Source organism: Eptatretus burgeri, chromosome 3 (genome assembly GCF_056783735.1).
Source record: "Eptatretus burgeri isolate ZD-2024b chromosome 3, Ebu_testis_v1, whole genome shotgun sequence".
Lineage (NCBI taxonomy): Eukaryota > Metazoa > Chordata > Myxini > Myxiniformes > Myxinidae > Eptatretus > Eptatretus burgeri.
In genome coordinates this window covers 57401552-57422568 of record NC_140963.1, presented here as the reverse complement: position 1 = coordinate 57422568, position 21017 = coordinate 57401552, and the positions used below count along the sequence as shown (strand labels likewise).

The 21017-nt window shown below is 42.8% G+C and overlaps 1 protein-coding gene across 4 annotated transcripts in view; it reads left to right on the top strand.

The window, feature by feature from the left end:
* PI4KB (phosphatidylinositol 4-kinase beta) overlaps nucleotides 1-21017 on the top strand; it is a 92332-nt gene that overhangs the window by 64322 nt on the left and 6993 nt on the right. For all 4 annotated transcript variants that reach the window (XM_085873545.1, XM_085873544.1, XM_085873543.1 and 1 more), the window contains 4 exons: nucleotides 5342-5469; nucleotides 6240-6344; nucleotides 9061-9184; nucleotides 20679-20944. In XM_085873545.1, the coding sequence (XP_085729671.1) occupies nucleotides 5342-5469; nucleotides 6240-6344; nucleotides 9061-9184; nucleotides 20679-20944 (623 nt within the window). The remainder of the gene's footprint in view (nucleotides 1-5341; nucleotides 5470-6239; nucleotides 6345-9060; nucleotides 9185-20678; nucleotides 20945-21017) is intronic.

The window sequence follows — 21017 nt, the reverse complement described above, 5'->3', positions numbered from 1 at the left end:
GACCATAAGTTGTAGGCACGTTATGCGATCGTTGACACACGTCGACACACGTTACCTGTAAGTTACTCATCAGTCGAAACATGTCGAGGTAATGTTTAGCGTACCCGAAACTTATTTCTAACCTATGAGTAACGTGTTGTAGGCACGGTACGTGATCGTTGACACACGTCCACACACGTTACTTGTAAGTTACTCATAAGTCGAAACGTGTCAAGGTAATGGTTAGGCCTGTCACATTTGGCACGGCGGCCGTAGGGTCTAAAAAAATCTATGGCCACTAGCAATTATAGGGTGGCCGCAGTATTTTCACGGTCTCACAATGTGGCAGTCACATATGTTTTTATTTTTCGGGGAGCCGCACGGCGTATTTATAAATTGTGGAGACCGAAAACGTGGGGTTGCCGTACGGTCTTTGATTTGATGTCGCACGGTGACCTTCTGGCGTTCCTGTGGCGGCCATCGAATTTTCAAGGCAGACACAAGGTGCCCGCAAGGCGACCGCAGGGGGGCCCTAAGGCGAACGTGCAGCCAGATGGACGGTAACGAGTGAGTTTTTTGGGTTTTTTTTTTTACCATTTCTTTTGTTTCGGCTTGTCGAATTGCTACGGCGAACGTAGAAATGAAAAAAGTTATAACTCCGCGCTATAATTCCACGGCGACCTTACGGCCTGTTAAATATAGCCATACATAGCCTCAGGGCCATCCTGAGGCCACCTCAGAAACTCTGCGGCTGCCGCACGTTTCTGTCAATTCAGAGGGCATATGGCCGCTGTATCCTCGCCGTAGAGCAAATGTGACTTAGGCCTTAGCGTCAATGTTCCAGACTCCCCGTTTTTTTTTTTGGTTTTTTTTCCTTTTCTTTTCTTCGGTATGACGGTGATGTTGACACTTCGATTTATAGTGCGATTATGATTTAAATCGTTGAGCGGCAGCCTATTAATTATATTATATTTTAACCGCACTAGAAATCGAAGTGTCAACATCACCGTCATACAGAAGAAGAAAAAAAAAACCAGGGAGTCTGGAACACTGACGCCTAACCATTACCTCGACGTGTTTCGACTTATGGGTAACTTCCAAGTAACTTTTGTCGACATGTGCCAACGATCACATATTGTGCGTACAACTTATTCCCATCGCATGCGGAACGTGTGAGGCATACGGCAAGTATGTCGTAAAATTTTTAACACGTTTAAAATTTCAAGACGTACTCCACTTACTACGATGTATGATAGCGTACTTTAGCGTTCTATTCACGTATACCAAACTTACCCATACCGTATTCGACGTGCGCCAGCGTTTTAGACACGTTTTTCAGAGGTCGGCTTACGCTGGCAAGATCGCCAAGGTGTGACTGCGATGTTGACACTTCAATTTCTCCGGCGGTTATGATTTGAATCATTGTGAGGCAGCCTTTTAATAGGCTACGCCACGTCATCGTCGGCAATACGTGCAGCGTGCTATGCATAAGTTAGACTATCGTTGGGCATAGGTTGTGAACGCTGACAACAGGCTAAGCATTCGTTGGTATAAGTTATCTATAAGACAACGAAACGTTCTGTGTCCATTACTAATATGTTATGCATACGACCAACTCGTTATGAATACGTCCGAATCTTTAAAAAAAAAACATCAAAGGTTCAGCGTAAGCCAGCGTTTTACATACATTTTGATACGTTGCCATTGCTGGCTAAAACGTCAAGGTGTGACTGGGCTTTAACCCTTGCAAAAAACTGCTTTGGCAGCACTGACTCTCTGTGAAGAGTAGTTTCATCAAAATTAAACAATTGAATACACTTTCTTATTTTACTCGGTTGTGGTCTTGTTGGTATTGTTCTTGGAACCCTTCATGATCATTCTTTAAATGGCCCCCAAAGCAGTCCCGAAACCTTGTGTACATTTGGGATCTGTTTAACAAGGTTGTGACCAAAGCTACCACAGTGCTGAATTCCCATTCCGCATTGGCTGCTCCATTTTAACCCGTAAGGCATGCCTGTCTGGCTCTTCGCTGGTATGTTTAATCGCAGGACAGCATGGTGTACTTTACATATTGCCTGTCTATCTGTGAATCTCAATGAGTGTGGAAAATGAAGTGAAATGCATGAAAAATTGGAATTTTTTTTTCATTATTTATAATACTTAGTTCTTGCTCGTCGTCATATTGTGGCTGTGGTTGTTGTTATGTGTGTGCTCTATCCGTGTATGTATGTATATGTATGTATATGTATATGTATATGTATATGTATATATATATATATATATATATATATATATATATATATATATATATATATATATATATATATATATGTTTGTGTGTGTTTTTTGGTTTTTTTTGCCCACCTGGAACGTACTTCCAGGGAGCTTATGGGATGGCACGTCATCCATCCGTCCACAAATGCTTTCACCAACTTCTCTGAAACTGCACATTCGGTTTTGATGAAACTTTACCACAACTTTCATCACCTTGTATAAACCAAAGTTTGTTCATGGCATGAAAAAAAAAATCAGGCCCTCAGGGGGTCTACAGGGTTTGCCCCCCAAAAATTGGTATTTGCTTTGCTTTCTTCTCTGAAACCACACACACAATTTTGATGAAACTTGACCACAACCTTTATCACTCGTGATGTACCAAAATTTTTTTTTCACTACATTTAAAATTTAAAAAATCCATAGGTAGGTACTTTCTTCTCCGTTACATATTTTGTGGGTCATTCATGCCTTCCAGTGGTTCCCTGGTTATCTTATCGAGCCACTACCAGGTGAGCGCCCAAGGGTATTGCTCCTGTTTTTCTACTGCTTCAAAAAATGTTACTTGTATATAATTTTGTTTGCTGCTCCCATATCCCACTAAAGTGTTCCTGCTGTCGTGGAACAATAATTGTTACCATTGGAGCCGCCACATTAAAGCTCGAGGTCCTATTTCTTCTTCATGAATCCCTGAAACAAGGGCTTTTAAAAGAGGCATTTTTATGGTTAAACGGACCCAAGTTTTTGTTCCAAGTACATCAATTATTCGTTTTCCTCCCAAGTAAATCGATTGCTACCTTTCCAATGATACCGTTTTTATTATTCTACGACGGTCGAAGCCCTTTGGAATATAGAATAACAGACACGTGCATGGATGGACGAATGCTTCTCCTTTTAGTAATATATTAGCTGCATTCCTCACTCATCAGTGGGTGAGGCTAACTAGGGGAAGGAAGGAGGGTTTATAATTATTTGTCTGAATTTTCAACATTGGCAAATCTTCTGTTTACAAAATTGGCAACCACTTCTGAAGTGAGTGGTTTATTCAAGACACATGACCATTCTGTTCATTGTGAGTGTTGCAGACATTTGTGCTTTGGGATTTTATTAATAGCTAAGGTTAAGGCAAGAGCTGAGAAAACGTGGTTGACATTGTCTTCCCAAAACATCTCAGTTCTTCTTTGCTGTCATTGACGAGTAATGGAACATCTCTTTCGCTGCAATGTTTGTTGTACACCACTGCTTCCCAATTCCATATCCAGGCGATGCATGACGTCATCACCAGGCGCTGAAGGAAGGGCGTACTCAGTTTTCACTCCATTATCTTGCTTGTTTGTTTGTTTGTTTGTTTGTTTGTTTGTTTATCCGGGTGATATCTCAGCAATCCTTTAAGCTAGGAAGCGGAAATTTGGAGACAAAAGTGAAGATATGCTTTGGCAAAAACGTTGGTTTTTATTTTTACATCCTCGTGGAGGATATCTAAGTCTTACTCACGTTGTTGTTCTTCATCTTCTTCTTGTGGACTTTTTTGTTTCACAGCCTACAGTTTTCATCGAAACTTCCTGAAACTTGGCATATATATGTAAAATACCCTGTGCAGACACTAACCATCTCCGATTTTGAAAATTCCTCCTAGAAAAAAAGTTATGACGTCAAAATATCTCCGCTAATGGAAATCACCTAAAAAAATATCTCCGAAACTCGGCAAGCTTTTTGAATTCTGTTTGTGGGAATTGAACAGGGCATTAGCAGAGATGAATTACCGCACATTTGATGCATCACTATGACGTCATATCAATTTTTATGACTTCATTCGTATTTTTTGTTTCACAACCCAGAGTTTTCATCGGATCTTCGTGAAACTTGCCATGGATATGCAGAAAGCCCACGCGCAGACAGTAACCACCTCCGATTTTGGAAATTCTTCCTAGAAAAAAAGTTGACGTCATAATATCGCCGCTAATGGAAATCGCCTGTTCCATTATCTCCGAAACTAGGCAAGCTGTTTGAATTTTGTTTGCGGAAATCAAGCCGGGTATTAGCACAGATAATTTATCGCAAACCTGATGCATCACAATGACGTCTTATTCGTTTTTATGACTTCATCATTAAGAGGACGAGGATCTTAGCTCATTTGAGCTTGTTTGATTAATCAATTAATTGATGAATTACTTAATTATTATCGATTTATTTAATACTTACTTATTTGTTTTCTTTCTCATCTGGGCAATATCTCAGGCACCTTTGTAGCTTGGAAGCTGATATTTGGACATAACGGTGAACAATGATTTGGCTATAAAGGGTATTTCTGATTTATTGATTAATTGATTAATTATTCATTTTTTGATGAATTACTTGATTTTCAAAAAGTTACAGATTCGGATGAAAGTGGTGGTTTCGTTATGCTATTCGGCAATTGATTGAGAACTTATTTATTTTACCATTATAATTTATTTTAATTATATGAAATTAATCAATTATTGTACACCGCTCCCTCCCAATTCCGCCTCCATGTGCTGCAAGGCGTCATTCACAGGCGCCGAAGGCTTCAGAAGGATGCCAGGAGGATTTGTTATTTATTTATTTACTTGGCCTGGGGGTGGTATGCCTGGTGTTGGCTCGATGGTTCGGGTGGAGGGCTTGGGATCTGAGGGTCCTGAGTTCAAATTCTGCCTCCTTTCAATTAATACCAGGTGGGGTTGACTCAGCCTGTCATCCTTGTAAGGTTGGCAAAATGAGTACCAGCTTGCTGGGATTATTGAGCCATTCTAGTGACCTGTCCAGAATTGTGCGCAATAGCCCAGGAGACTGCTTAGGGAGCACCAACACTCTGCCGAGTATGGTCCCAATGGATTTGGATGGATGGGGCTGGTGTACTTTTGAATGTACCGCTGCTTGTATAATCTTCGTTTTTCCTACTAACTTCTAAATGTTTTGTTTTGGCTGAAGAGTACTCCTTGCTCTTGCACTGGACACACTTCTGTATTCTCATGGCAGTACACAATGGCATACTTGATTTGAGAATCCCGCAGACATTGTTTGGACAAGTAAATGAGTACACGTGATGATTATTCTTTGCATCATTTTGCAGCAACCAGAGATCCACAAGTCGGACAAATCCACAAACAGCAGTGACACGATATCCCAGTTCTCTGTGGACAGCATCACCAGTTTGGACAGCAAAGCAGAGCCAGTTTACTTCTTGGCTGGAGACATTAGGTGAGTAGCTCTCCCAAATCGTTTTGGTACCTTTTCTGCCAAGCTAAGGTTCCCATTGAATGGTTTCATCGAAGTTCAGTATTGTTTTCATTGAAGCCGATTCAACGCTTCTACATTGGAAGATGCATTTTATAAGCAACTGCAATATAAGACCTGTCACTTCGCTGACAGAAATACAAATCATTACTGTGATGGCTAATCAATAGGACAAGAAGAAAAGATTCCTGGCAGTGCGGGGATAACCAGCATCGCAACTTGGTGTTTGCAGTTTCACCACGTGTGCTCATTTACCCATTAAAAAAATTGTCACAAACCTTTCCAGGAGTTCCCTGAATCCACCATCGTTGGATTTATTGAAATCTGTTAATCTATTCTCAAGTTATAACACAACAGACAGACAGACAGACACACACACACATCTCCTTTCATAATAATGATTTGTTCGAGAAATATGTGGCCAAACGACTGTTTCCTGGATTGGTGATAGTGGCGTTGATGCTTAAATTTTTTGCAGGGGTTATTTGTTTTCTTTATTGAAATACTTCATATTTTCCACTCCACTTAACCGTTTAAACCCTGAGCTCCTTGGACTTTTGGTTTCCCTACCCTGTGCTCCCTGGAGAAAAATCCGACTGCTCGGGTATATGGAGGTTTGAATAGCGGCTGGTAAAATGTCTGCAAGGGTTCATCGGGTTAAAATTAATTTGGCTTTCATGTTAAAAAGTAGTAAATTTATTGCAATTAACTTGCTTCTTTTTTTTTTTCTACAGGCGTCGACTATCAGAGCAATTAAATGTTCCAGCAACACAGTTCCGACGTGATCCTGAGGATCCTTCAGCTGCTGCTTTAAAAGAGCCCTGGAAAGAGAAAGTCCAGTATGCAAGCTGTTTTGGTTGATCAATTTTCTGTTGTCTTTAAACACAATTGCAAGTCAGAATTTTTTTTTTAACATTTAATCTATTAGTAGCACTTGACACTACTTATGAATGGCAGTACATGTTTTCTTCATCTTTTAAGATACAAAAAATCATTTTTGTGAACACTGCCCAGTCATTTAGCTCCTCATGGACGAGGTTAAATGACTGGGCAGTTGGTTCATACTGAAAGAAAGAATGAGAACAGGCAGACAAAGAAACACACCAACACAATGCAGATGAGTAGTTGAGTGTCAGGAAGGAAGGTGGGAGAAAAAGGTGGTTGGGTGGTGGGTTAAGCAACAATCAGGGGTCGGTATGGGATTATGACTTTACGAACATGAATGTGAAATGTCCTGGGAAACGCTGAATGAAACTTTTTTTTGAAAATTACTTTCTTCACAAAGACATTACTTGGTTTTTTTTTTAAAAGATTACCTGCGTAAATGTTTTATTCTTTATTTTTTATTTTTATTTTTGAAATTCTTGTGAGATTTGTTTTGCATTGTCCAGATTTTAACATCAAAAACGAAGTGCGTCAAATAGAATGCAAAGACTCGCTTGTATGATGACGATGCAAAACATGACAGCAAGAAAGTGTGAATGATCGGAAAGGCGTTGTTTCCAAAAAGTTGGTGCATGAATTAAAAATCCATGGCATGGAATTGGCTTGACAAAGCAGCACTATCTACTCTAAGAAAAATAATCATGTTTGCAGCCCCTCACCACAATCGTTGACCACTCGGGTGTGAAGCTGCATAACACCGAAGCAGTCGCTTCGCGAATGGTTGACCTACGGCTGAATCTGGTTGAGAATGCACCTGAGCGGATAATGCGTTAATGTGCCGAGTGAGATCTAAACCCCTTTGGTAATTAATGAGAGTAAATGATCCAATTTAGACCACTAAGGATTATCCAACCCTACCGAGTCTGTTTTATGCCGTGCGGTATGTTTTGGAGGTCTTTCGAAATATGAATAATTTATTGAAATGCAATGTGAGAGCATAAACGGAACATACCTCGGGACAAAAGGCGGACAGACTTTTACAACAAATAAATAAACACTTAACAGTTCAGAGAAACAAAGGTACCATGAGCACAACACTCATTCACATTGAAGCGGACCACGTTTGAGGTAAAGTTCATAGGGCGGTGAAACTGAAGAGGTGCCAACCCCTATGGGAGTGCTCTCAGGGAGAGAGTTGAGCTGTTGGAGAGCACAAACAAAATCCCTCCATAGGTCATGTGGTGTGGTAGCCGTATTGGAAAAACTGAAAAACTTTGGACCTCTGTATCTCTAAACCCTAACCAAGGAAAAAATTTAAACTTGACACAGCAAGTACTCATTGGGAATGAGTGTTTTTTTTTATGACGTCATAGGTGCCCTCATTATGACGTTATAATTGTACATGTAGAATGCCACATCTGATCGGTATGAAAAAATTTTGAGGGTCATCTAGGGATAAAATAGTCCACAGAAAAGAAATTCATGACGTCATCGGTCATGTGATTCGGCAGTCGTATTGTTTTTAAAAGGAACCTTCAAAAATCTTCCTCTCTGAAGTGGCTGAACAGATCGAGGCGAAACTTTACACGTATGACCGCCTCGCCATGAGGAACAAAAGGTTCACAAATCTGATGTCTTTGGTCACATGCGTTGGCAGCCATATTGCATTTACCCTAAAACCCCTAAAATCTTCTTCTCTGAAGTGGCTGAACAGATCGAGACGAAACTGTGTACGCATGACCGCCTGTCCATGAGGAACAAAAGGTTCACACGTGTCATTGGTTACATGATTTGACAGCCATATTGCATTTACCCTAAAACCTATAAAAAATCTTCTCCAGAACGGCTGGACAAATTGAGGGGAACTTCACAACTGTGTTCCCCAAGCCATGGGTGTACAAGTGGCACAGAGCAAGTACTCCTCATGGGGAATGTGTGGTATTTTTGTGACGTCATAGGTGCCTTCGTTGTGACTTCATAATTGCACATTTAGAACGCCACATCTGATCAGTATAAACATTTTTGAGGGTCATCTTGGGATAAAATGGTCCACAATTTTTTTTTTTAGTGATTTCATTGGTCACGTGATTCAGCAGCCATCATGTTTTTTTTTTTTGTTTGTTTTTTTTTATACCTTAAATAAATCCTTTTTGAAATGGCTGAAATGATCGAGGCGAAGCTTTATACATATGACTGCCTATCCATGAGGAACAAAAGGGTCACACATATGATGTCATAGGTCACATGGTTTGGCAGCCATATTGGATTTACCCTAAAACCTATAAAAATACACCATTCAAAAGAAGTGCTGGTGAGGGTTTGCGATCTTTGATTGCTCTTTTTCTTATATTGTTTTTTTTTTTTTTGGAAAATTTGTCTCGTCATAAATGAGAATCACGATTAATAAAGCACAGGTCAAATTCCTCATCCTTTGTTAATGCCTTCATATCTTCCTGTTCTTGTAAAAGTACAAAACTGTGACACAAAAAGTAGGTACTGAGTGGTAAAACAAATCTTGAACACTCGGTAAAAACATTCGGTATTTGCATCTTCATTGCTTGGAACAAAATGGGTCAATAAGAAACTGTTTAGAGCAAGTTATTAATTCTACTTCAGTTTAAGTGATCTTGTAAGCTCCATCACAAGCCACCCCTTTCTACATACCCACAGACGGATTCGTGAGTCCTCACCATATGGACATTTTCCAAACTGGCGGCTCCTATCGGTCATTGTTAAATGTGGAGATGATCTGCGACAGGAGCTGCTTGCTTACCAGGTGCTCACACAACTGCAGGTGAAGCCTTTTAAATTTTATTTATTTATTTTTGTTTATAAAATTTCAGTTTGTGAAAGAGTGAGAAGATGGGGAGGATAAAATGCAATGTGCTGTCATTGGTGTAGTGAGACCACAGTTTGACACAAGCCAGAAAGGGAAAGAACAAACAGGAAAAGAGAGGAGAGGTGAAAACTCAGTAACCATCAAGTTAGACTGTTTTGGGTATGTTATTTAGCCTCATTGTGGGAGATACTAATAATGTTGAAAACTTCCATAGACACCACACATTTTAGGAGAGATGTGATGTGGTGCACCAGCCCATAAGAGAGAATGTTGTACCATTGTGCTACGGACAAAAGGCCTTATAGACTGGGAGTTATCATTTTGCAAGGAATAACTTGAAGGACAGAGGATCCTAAGTCTTTGGATTGTTCAAGCAGCTCTTGAGGCCAGATTTGCAATATGGTTGGCCCAGTAAGGGTCATGACTGATGATGTTCTCATCTGTCTCTACTTGTGCTTCAAGCAGATGACCAAGATGTGCTTTGTCATTGTATGGATGAAGTCTCCCATCAGCTGACATCAAGATGTGATTAATTGGAGAGAATTTGTCTTCCTCAATAACTTATTTTAAGTCGATGTCTCTGGAAGATGTAGTTATCAGCAAATGTGCCCTTGATAAGTTTGATTACTTTTTTTTTTTGTATACAATATCGAGGATCGTATAAGAGCTAACAGAATATATAACGAAGGGAGCAGGAGACAAGAGGGGTGGAAGAACAAAGCACAAAACATTGGGGAACAGAGACGTTCAGAGATCTGTGGAAGGGAGAGGGGTGGGGTGGGGTGCATGGGGTAAACAAGGTGAACACTACAGTGACTTTTTCAGGAAGGAAAGCAGGCAATTTGAAGGAGTTGGGTTTGAGGTGGTTTACCAGGGGTAGAAAAGATAATAGTTTTGGAAGGGGGAAGATAAGAGATGGTGTTGAACAGCTGTTTTGAAGACCTGGAGGTGAGGGTGCAATTGAGAGTGTGGGAGTTTGTTCCAGAGGTGGGGAAAAAGAGGAATGAAAGAGTAAAGGTGAGCAATGCTTCTTGATGTTGGTAGTTTCACTGGAAGGTGGTTGCTGGTGGACCTTGAGTGCCCTGTAGAAATATGGGAGTTTGAGGGGGGACAGATCACAGACAGAGCAGGGGGTAGAGGCCGGAGAGCAAGCGGTAGAAGACAGACCACCGACCAACCTATGGTGAGAGAGTGAGAGACCCAAAGACTCGGTTTCATCGTGGGAGATACCAATGATCCGAAAAATCTTGGTTTCCACAGCGTGAAGTGAGAAAGCTGTGAGGTGGGACCACCAGTCCAGCGGGGAGAGCAGTACTTCATCAGGCTGTGGATGAAAGCTTTGTATGTGGTCAGGAGTTCAGGTGTACCAAGGAAGGACTTTGCACGATGGAGGATGCCTCGTTGGCAACTGGCTTTGGAGGCCAGCTTGAAAATGTGGCTTTCCCAGGAGAGATCATAGCAGTTGTTGAGACACAGAAGCTTGAATGAAAGAACTTCTTCAAGAGCATTTTTGAGAAAGTAGATTTTGGGTGAGGGGAGGGGTAGGGGGGGTGTTGAGACTGTCCTTTCGGAGAGACATTGTGAGAGAGTGAAATGTGTTAGGATTGAAAGACATGTTCCACGTGTTGGACCGGCTTGTGATTTTATCCAGATCTGCAGAGAGTGAAGATGCTGCTGCTTGCTGATCTGAGGGATGACACATGGTACGGCAGAGGGTGGAGTCATTAGCAAAGAGATAAAGAGGATTTTCCAGAGTCTGTCAGATCATTGATGTAAACCAGAAAAAGCACAGGGCCCAGAACACTGCCCTGATGAACTCCAGCCAAGACAGGAAGAGGGGATGAGAGAATTCCATTTAGGGCCACACGTTGACTGCGACAAGAAAGGAAGTCTGCGAGCCACGAGTTGAGATTGCCTTAGATACCATGGGAAGAGAGTTTGGTGAGCAGGGCAGGGTGCCAGACCATATTGAAAGCACGCGGTATGTCTATAGAGATGGCTCTGATCTCATGTCTGGCATTGAGGACCTCCATCCATTGTTGGGAAAGCAGAAGCAGCTTGTCCACGGTAGAGTGATTTTTCCTGAATACAAATTGATGATCGGAAATCGTTCTGCGCATGCGTGAACCATTTAGGGTAAATGCAATGCCATTGGAGAATAGGAATGATTTAATGCCTGAAGCGATGATGGATTCCATAACCTTGCTGATGATTGGGAGAAGGCCAATTGGTCTGTCGTTGCAGGGATCTGTTTTTGCACCTTTTATACAGGGCGGTAATGTTTACGATTTCCAAGCAAATGGCAGATAACCTTGAGTAAATGAGAGGTTGAATAGAACAGAGGGAGGGTGAGCAAGATTATTATTTTTTGGACACGAGGGCTGATGCCGTCAGGACTGGTTGCAAAATCTGAGTCGAGGTTTGACAGCTCCACTTTGTCTGGAGAAAAAGTCACAGAGTCCAAGAACAGTTTCGTACGACTGGGTAAGGTGGATACAGAACCCGAATGGAGTCAGATCAATATGCCACGTGAGCCCCCAAAAATTGCAAGAAAACGTTTTATGGGTTTTTTTTGTTTTGTTTTATTTGGTCTACAGAATAACAACATTAAAGTTGCCAAAGATGGATAAAAAAAATAACTAAATGTGCGATTGACAAAGAAACAAAAACTGACTAAAATACTCCAGAATACCGAAAGAGTTCATCTACCTTCGATAAATTGGTTTCGATTTGAAGAGCGTATTCTTCCAACGTCCCTTCCCCAAAATACTTGGTCTTCATTTTCATCATCTGAAACTGGCTCAGTAGCCACGTTACCACAGTTGCCTTCTTGGTAAGGTCTGCAAGCTCTGGTGCTTTCAAGGCCATGTTTTTTGCAGCTAGATTTCAGTATGCTGCATCATGAGTGGAATAAGTTTGTCCCCTTGCATGTCCCAGCCCCATACAGTAGGGCCATGACTTGTCGGTACGTCCACCGAGAGTGAAGGTTTGTGGCCGAGGTTGTTGAGGCAGTCTTTTGGGCGCCATGAAGGTCTTTGCTGCGGCCACTTTCTTGCAAAGGAACTTGTAGCATAACGATGCTAAAGTCAGATTGGGTCCCGTTAAACAGACACCATCGCCTTGCAACCAGTAGCTTCTGCAGTAAATTGATCTACCATTGGTGCGCAAAAGACCTGTGAACAGGCACGTAAGACATGTTCACCCTTGATGACTTTTTGGAAAACAGATTTCCCCACCCCAAAGATTCTCGAAGTCGTGTTGCATCTGGTTAAGTCATGGGCAAACAATAGATCAGAGCAGACATCGTCACCATGCAACCGTTTCAGAGCTTTAATGTTATAAACATTTGGTTTCCCCTTGTCTGACCAACAGTACAGGTCTTTGCGGTCCTTCATAGTTGCATGATACAGCAGCAAAACCAGCAGATCCGTGTCTTCTCCAATCATGGTTGTTGAATTGTAAGATGTCATTGCTATGGATGCTTTCACCATGTCCAAGTCTGAATCTCCTTCAGCTTGGATGATATGACAGTCTTTATATCACAAGCGTTCAGAGATCGAGTGGATGAGGGCCTGTTTGTTCATTTCATTTGAGAGGAAATCTTCCTTTCTCCCAACGAATGTTCTTGTATCCTATGTTGACTTTGTTCAAAAGCAGAGTTTGACTTTGTGGCTGATGCGTATTGTCCTTTGTACTTGGTCCTCAATCATGTCCTTCAATGACAACGGTAGCATTGCCGTACAGGTCTGACGTGAAAGACGCATAGGCATCTGCAATTGAGGTGGAGGTGCTGCCTTCGGTCCATTTCAGTCGATGTTGAAGTGAACCACCATCGAGAACATAGCGATCAGTCTTTGGAATGGACTGAAGAACAGCATCTTCTGACAAAGGAGCATGCCATTGTATAGCGTCCAGAAGTTGTGCTTTTTCTGGCTTCCGCATACGATTCTTTGCTTCACACAAGGATGGAGGATACGGGGAAAGTTCATATTTCATTACCTCATCTCGGCACAGATTTCCTGACTGAGATACCACAAGGAACCTCTGAAATAACAGTTCCAGATCAATGGTTCGATCCTTGGTGACTTTGATAGTGTCCTCACTTCAGCTTGTGCCAATATGAGAAGACAGATTGGCCTTCCATTTTCTTTCCTGTGTTTCTGCCAACAATGAAAATGTCCCGCACATTCACATTCTCATCAGCATTTATCCCTGTGATGATGTTGCGAAGGGTCACCTCATCCGAGAATGGAGAATGCTGTTCGAGCTTTGTGGCAATTTTGGCCAAGTCCATCTTGTCCCTATCTATTTGTGCCACATATGCCTCTTTGTGCTGTTCGCTTGTTGTGTATACGGTTTGACAGTATTCCTGCACGGCGGAGGATACAGGAGAAGACATTATCCAAACAGCTCGTTGATGTTCAGTCATTCCACTTCCTCTTGTTAGGCCCCTGTACTTTTAAGGGACCGCATCAGGGTCTGTCCGATCACAAAGTCTGATCCAAGGCCAGCCCAGTATTGGTCGGTGCGCCGGATCACGTGGAATCTTTCTGAATTTCGAAAATACTGTCGAGTTTTCAGTTTCTAATGCTTGGATCTTCTGTAGGTAAATACAAGCAGACTTTAAATAGTTGGGATGTCCAGCAGCAGCAAATATCGGTAAGCAGTCGGATATAGCATGGAGGTGCATTTGCCACGACCCTGTGCAATCCGCCTCGACAAGTTCCCGGGCCACTCCCAACATTTGCAGATAGTTCAGCCATAGTTTTCTCGTTTTTGAACTATTAGATAATTAAGACTTTTTAGAAACTAGTGTTTGGGAATCTGTGGGATACAATCACTTTTGAGTAATGTTTCCAAGACAATTTCACTCGTATCTAACATAGTATATTGTCTTTCAAGTTCTTGCATGGGGATCTCAAATCCTGGCTCATCTGCAATGACTTTAGTTGCGATCAGGTGCATCAGACACTGACAAACAAGGTGTCCCCGAAATGCACGCTGCACAGCTTTTCCATTCATCATGTGCACCACAGCGTTTTCACCGTAAATCGTCTCCAAGATGTCTTTCAGGCCACTCCCATTAATCAGTACTTTTATGGCTCCCAACAGATTCATGAAGGTATAGAAGGTCCCAAGTAACAGCACATCATCTGTAACTGAGCTATTGCATGGAACCTCATGTATTATCTCGGAAGCTTTCCAAAAGAGTGGCTGGTCGAAAGTGACAACTGGTGGGGCGTTATGCTTAGAAGCAAGTTTGCACATGTGCTCTAGTGTGGAGAAGATAAATGTGTTTTCGCCATGGTCCGTATCGATCTTCGGTAGAAAAATTACCGCAGACTGTCTGGGATAGTCGGTCCTTGTGTAGTACATGCATCATTCTTTGCCAATTTGGTACTGGTTGAGTGAAGCGAAAGGACATCTACAGTGTCAATGTTGTTGTCCAGTTCATTGAGGAATGGCAGGGGAATGGCTTCCTCGTCGTCGTCGTCGTGTGGCATGTTGAAGTAATTATGTTGGATTTTGGTAGTTTTCTCTGTCACTATCAACTAGCCCCTCACCTTCAGCCACGGATATATCCTCCCCATACTGTTCAGAGTGTTTGAACTTCAGTGGGCGCACATCCTGTGAAATGCTTGTTCTTGGTCCGTGTCCTTTGGTCGCCCAACTTTGTTGCTTACTGTCACTAGGCGCTTCCCTGTGCTGCAGCGGAACATCCTGACGAGTGCAAAAATTTGCATCACATGAATGATGGGACAAACAGTCTGCAGCGTGCAACTCTCTGCTGAAGTATTCAATACGTCCCTGGACAGTAGTGGCCCAGTCATCACTTCGTGTTTAACAGTGTGACAGTATCTTCATCCACTAAGTTATATGTTCTAACACAGCTATATGCATCGTAATCGACACCAATTTTACTCGTCGCAACTTTGTTCACACAGAATAATCAGTCTGTTGAACTATCATACGGTCCACTCAAGAGGCATGCACTTCTCTTGACGGATGTTGTTTGATCTAACTTGGCTTTCTTATGTTTCTCAATGTGCCTTTTGTTTACGTAATTCATACGGCAAGACCTGTGCACTGCAGTTCCAGCTCCTACAATGATGGCATAAGCAACGCAAGTGTCGAGAGAGGAGATTACATCAGCTCCTTTTCTACCAATGTTGCTCCATCTTCACTTTGTAATGCCTTCTGGCACAAGGGGCAGTTGGGTGCTTGCTCCACGCACATTTTCATTATCTGAAATTAAAAAGGAAGAAGTTTTAGCATCAATGACGTCACATGGGGTAGTTTTGTTAGCATCAGGAATCATAACTTTACTGAAATAATGATACGTAGAGATAATTTTTACACTTAACCTTTTGAGTCATTAATTATTTTTCCGATGAAATTATGAGGTTTTTTTTGTTTGTTTTTTTGTTTTTGCATTATTTTATTTATTTAGGATGTATTTCGCTCACTGCAAGTCATTATCTCCCAAAAATTAACCTCAAGGAGTTAAAGTGGTTGGAAAGTATTCAATTCACCAGATATGAGTAGATATCAGACATGTTCTAACATTGGCTGCCATCTTTTTCTAACCTTATAACTAGACCCTTCTTTTGGTCCAATTTTTGGCAACTTTTGATATGTTCTGTCGACCTAATAGAAAAGAAAAATACCATAAAACGTTTTCTTGCAATTTTTTGGGGGTACGTGGTAATTTTTCCACATTTTGACTTTACTATGGGTTTGGGACAACATTTAGAAGTAACACAGAGTTTAGGCATTCAGCTTTTTCACGTGCAGTATCAGCTGTGCAGCCATTTAAGGAAAGGGAAAGGATGGAGGGAGAACATACAACAGAAACAGACTTGACCAGACACCACCAGGACTTGGAGGGGGGGAGACAGGTTTGAGAGTTCAGAATTGAGTTGGAAATATGTTGTTTCCTGGCTCTCCTGAGTGCAGATACACACTTGATCTGAGATCTGTGGCTGCATAACAACTTTCTTAAATTTCACCTCGTTTTTTTCCATGTTGTAATCAACATCTCGTCACTGTACTCTCTTGCGCATCGTTTGGTACGATGACTTTCTTTGTGAGATGTACCAACCTCATCTCTTTGCCATCATCCTGATGATGATGCCAAAAAAAATCAGATGAAAAATCACATTTCATCAAAAGACCTATTGAAAGCCATATTGCAGTCATTACTTCATTATCTGTTTTTGCAAACCTTTACAACAGTATGTATGTATTTGATTTCTCTATACTCCCAGGGGCTGCCTGGGGAGTGAAGGGAGGAGGGGGAGGGGGAGAATGGGGATACCCGACTCTGTCTGGCTGGGTGAGCTTTTCCCAGCAGTGGTTTCGGGACGTGTTGGGCATTGAAAAGCTATGGAGTTACTGACCTCGTGGTGGTTACCTCTTGCCTGTGGGCCTGCGACAGCACTGCCTGACCCCACATCCCAATATTCACTTTTTTGTGGCCTTTGCCTCAAAATGGGCATCAAGACCAACGTGTGTCGGTTGAAACCTGGCCCAGATTCTGAACTTCCTTCACCCCCCCCCCCCCAAAAAGTGTGTGTGTGTGTGTGTGTGTGTATATATGTATATATATATATATATATATCAGTAAGTTCACCTCCAACACCCCAAAAAAGTGTGACTTTTTGAAGTGAATTCCCCCTTTTAAATTAATGTCAATAACATTAAATGTGTTTCAAGCCGATTTTTTTTTGTTTGTTTGTTTGTTTGTTTTTTGCATTAAAAACATGTTTAATGAGTCCACAAAAGCCATATTTCTGGACATTTACATTCAATAACATCATAATCACAAAGTATTGTTACGAATTTCGAATTCGATCGCACACAACATTCAGGTTCCTTTAGCTCAGTTGTGTCAAGAAGTGCATGTTCCATAGATAGCTCACCTTCCATTGTTTAATGGGCAGAAATCGATTAAATGCGCTGTAATTTAATATAATAGTTAGGGAGCGATCACAACACAAAGGAAGCCGACCCTCCCCCTCTTCTGGGAAGAGGGGGATGATCCCACCCGTCCCGTGATTCACGACGTAAATAACTCCCTCCCACCCACGGTTGTGCGGACACGAGAGGATGAGTCACGCCGGGAGCAGGGGGAGGGGTGGAGAGGGATAAGGAAGAGATCCTCTGCTCGGGAGAGGGCTAGTTGGTTTGGGCTTGGCTTGAAGTAGGCCCTCGGGTTCTGCTTGGCTCGGGTTAGGGTTGAAAGCTTTTTCAGCAGGCCTTCGGGTTCTGCTTGGCTCTGTTCGCTTTTTGGGCTCTGGCTTTGTTCGGAAGAGAGGTGGTTGCTTCTTGTTCTTGGTTCGTGTTGTGAGAGGCTTTGTTCATCGGAAGAGAGTTGAGCTGGTTGCTCGGCTCGGAGTTCTTGGTTCTCGCTTTGTTCATTGGAAGAGCTGCTTGTTGGCTGGTTGTTCATCGGAGGAGCTGGTCGGGTTGTCGTGGTTCTTCTTCGGCCTGGTGGTCGAGGAGTGTCGGCCTGGTTCAAGGGTGCTCAAGCCGGTTCGAGGCTGTTGTTCTACTTCGTGGCCTTATCTTGGTTCGGCTGGCTCTTCTTGGTTTGTGGAGCTCTTTGTTCTCCGCTCGGTTCCCGGCTTGGTGCGACTCCTTGGCCTCATCTTGGAGGTGGTTCTTCGGGGAAGCGACGCATCGACGGGAAGGCTTGGCGCCTCGTTTGACCAGCACGTGTTCAGAAGCGCGAGAGGATTCGCTGGAGCTCGGGAAGGCTCATGGTGATTGGATCCAGCTCGCTCTCGCTGGAGCCTGGGTCCGAGCAGCTTGAAGACCACACGAGGTGGAGAGGTTCGAGATAGGTTCTGGGTTTCAGTTCATCTGTCCCTCCGAGTTGAAGTCCTTATTAAAGGCATCAGCCACCATTTCTTGGGTGTGTGTGCGTACGAGTGTCCGTGGGCCCGTCTAACAAGTAGGAAACTGTTAAGTGCCTGTGTTGATTTGCTTTACATTTAATAATAGAACTCGGCTGTAGGTTTTTGCTCGTGTCTTTTTTCCCCATCCCCCCATTCATTGCATTGCCTGTATGGAAGTAAATGTCCCCATTGTTAAATGTCACCTGCTCGTTGCGTCCCTTCCTCACATTCACTGCCATGGAGCATTCGGAATGTTAGCTGGCTGTTTATAAGCCGATAAAACGTACATCTGGTCCGACGGGGCTTGGCGACATATAACCGCTCGGCAATCACATACGGAACGAGCTGCTTAAGTGGCTTTGTTCATCGGAGTGGCTGCTTCATCGGAGTTGAATCATCGGAGCTGCTTCATCGGAGTTCATCGGAGTTCATCATCGGCTGCTTAAGTGGCTTTGTTCATTGTTTTCGTGCAGGTCCCGTTGAGGTATAAACTCCCGGCATTTCTGTCCGCGCGAATATTTAGGTATGTCGACAATTCGGCGATTGACCTTGTAGCGCGTGGACAGAAGAGTTGGCTGGTTTATGGTGTGGTTTAAAATACCCGTAGCTGGGTTTCGGCGTTGATCCGGAAGCTACGACTGGATTGCTCATTCGGTGGGTGTGCGCGGCCATAATTGGGCAAAGGCGGCCGCACGGGCGGAAAATCAACGACAATATAATACCTAACAAACAAAATAAATAAATGCATTATGTAAATATCAAAAAAGTAACATGTAAAGTCAAGTACAGTATTGTACTCACTGACGATGGTCATGGATCGAGCTTGTGGAGTGTGAGCGGAAAATGGTGGGGAAGGGGGCTATTAGGAGGAGGATGATGATGGAGCAGATCCACCTCCCCCAATGTCTCTACATAGTGATGTTTCACGGAAATTTACTTCACAAATAAACGAGAGAGTAGGTTCACCGGGTGGAATGCTGAATCAAGACTAAGGTTTCGTGGAGATTCATTTCAAAATACAAGTGCACTGGTGGGAACTGACGACGTTATGTGGAAACGTGACGTCAGAAAAGTGTTTCCCCATTGGTAAACAACGTTGTAGCGAAGCATGTCTTTTTTCAAAGAGTAACCTATATCCATCCAATGACACCATACTCTGTGCTGCCTAAGAAGTCTCCTTGGCTATTGGACACAATCCTGGACGGGTCACCACTCTGACACAGGATACCATCAAGCCAGCACTCATTTTGCCAACCTTGGAAGGATGACAGGCAGTCAACCCCACCTGGTATTAATTCAACAACCAAGTTGGATTTGAACTCAGGGTCCTAGAATCCCAATCCCAAGCCCACACCCTAACCGTTAAGCCAACACGAGGCATGAACCTATATACGTCGATAGAAATAAAGTACATTGGCAAAAATCGATATTTAGTATTCAGGAAATCTCATACTGGCATAAACCAAGCTTCCCTTGGCTGTGAAAAGGAGAGTCAATAAGGTAGTGTGTACGTTGAGGTTGAGATTGAGCAGAATGAGTTTCGTACATGAGATTCGGAGGTAAATACTGAGTTTACGTATTCTGCCTTGTCTCAAGCAGAGTTTGAGCGAGTGAGGGGAAAGAGAAGGAACATTCACCATATATAGACTTAGCAAGGTGCTACCATGACTGAGATTTTGTGGAAGGAGACTAGATTGAGAGTTTGGCCTTGAGATAAGCAAAATAATATTTTTATGGTTTGCTTAGGAGTGCATGCACACTTGTGAGTCTTATGGAATTATTGGAGGGGAGGGGTGGGGGGGAATGAATGGAATAGTGTGTTAAGTTTAGACTTGTGGAGAGTAACATGTTAGGGTTGATTGGTAGAATGTGTCACTCCTGGATTGGTAGAAATGAAAAGGCAGTTGTAGTAAGACCGGAATCGAGACTGTAAGGCTACCACACCTGCCCGTAGTCGGTGAGAAGTCGACTTTGAGACTCGGCCTTCCATCACAAGATGGCTGTTATGTGGTATGGTTTGAGACTCTACGGCGTATAGGTGTGGAATGATGGGAAGCAGCAGCACCAGTCCACAGCTGGGAGCCATAATTCCACGGTGCTTCACACAAAGGCCTCATACAATGTTGTAAGCTAAGGAATGGGTCTTGTGGAGAATTCCCCAGATGGAAATTTGTCTTGTAGGCCAGCTTGAAAATTCGACTCGCCCACAACCTGGCTTAGCATATTGGTAAAGGAAATAAACTGCACATATTGGTAATCTCCAATTTCATACACAGGATTTTCCAATGAGGAAGTGGTGTTATTGAAGACCACCATGATTGGTCCCAGAATGCTACCTTGAGGGACACCCTCCTTTTATAGGTGGAGCATGGGAGACGATGCCATCCAAAACCACCCACTGCTTTTGAATGTGCAGGTTGTTGCCAACCCAAAAGGGGAGCCTAGATACCATCAGCTGAGTTTAGTAAGCAGACCAGGAAAGCAATTTTTTTTTTCCCACCCTTTTTGATTTGAATGGAATAATTATATTCTCATTTTTGTGGACGCAGGCAATCTGGGAGCAGGAACGTGTTCCACTGTGGCTCAAACCTTACAAGATCTTGGTGACGTCTGCAGACAGTGGCATGATTGAGCCTATTGTCAATGCAGTGTCTATTCATCAAGTAAAGAAGCAGTCACAGTTGTCCTTGCTCAACTTCTTTCTGCAGGAGCATGGCCATTATAACACTGAGGCTTTCCTGTGTGCACGGAGAAATTTTGTGCAGAGCTGTGCTGCATACTGCCTCGTTTGTTATTTGCTGCAAGTAAAGGACAGGTTTGTGGGGGTATCTTGGGTTTATTTTCTTTTGAAAACATATTTGTATTGTAGAAATGAGTAGAACATGTGA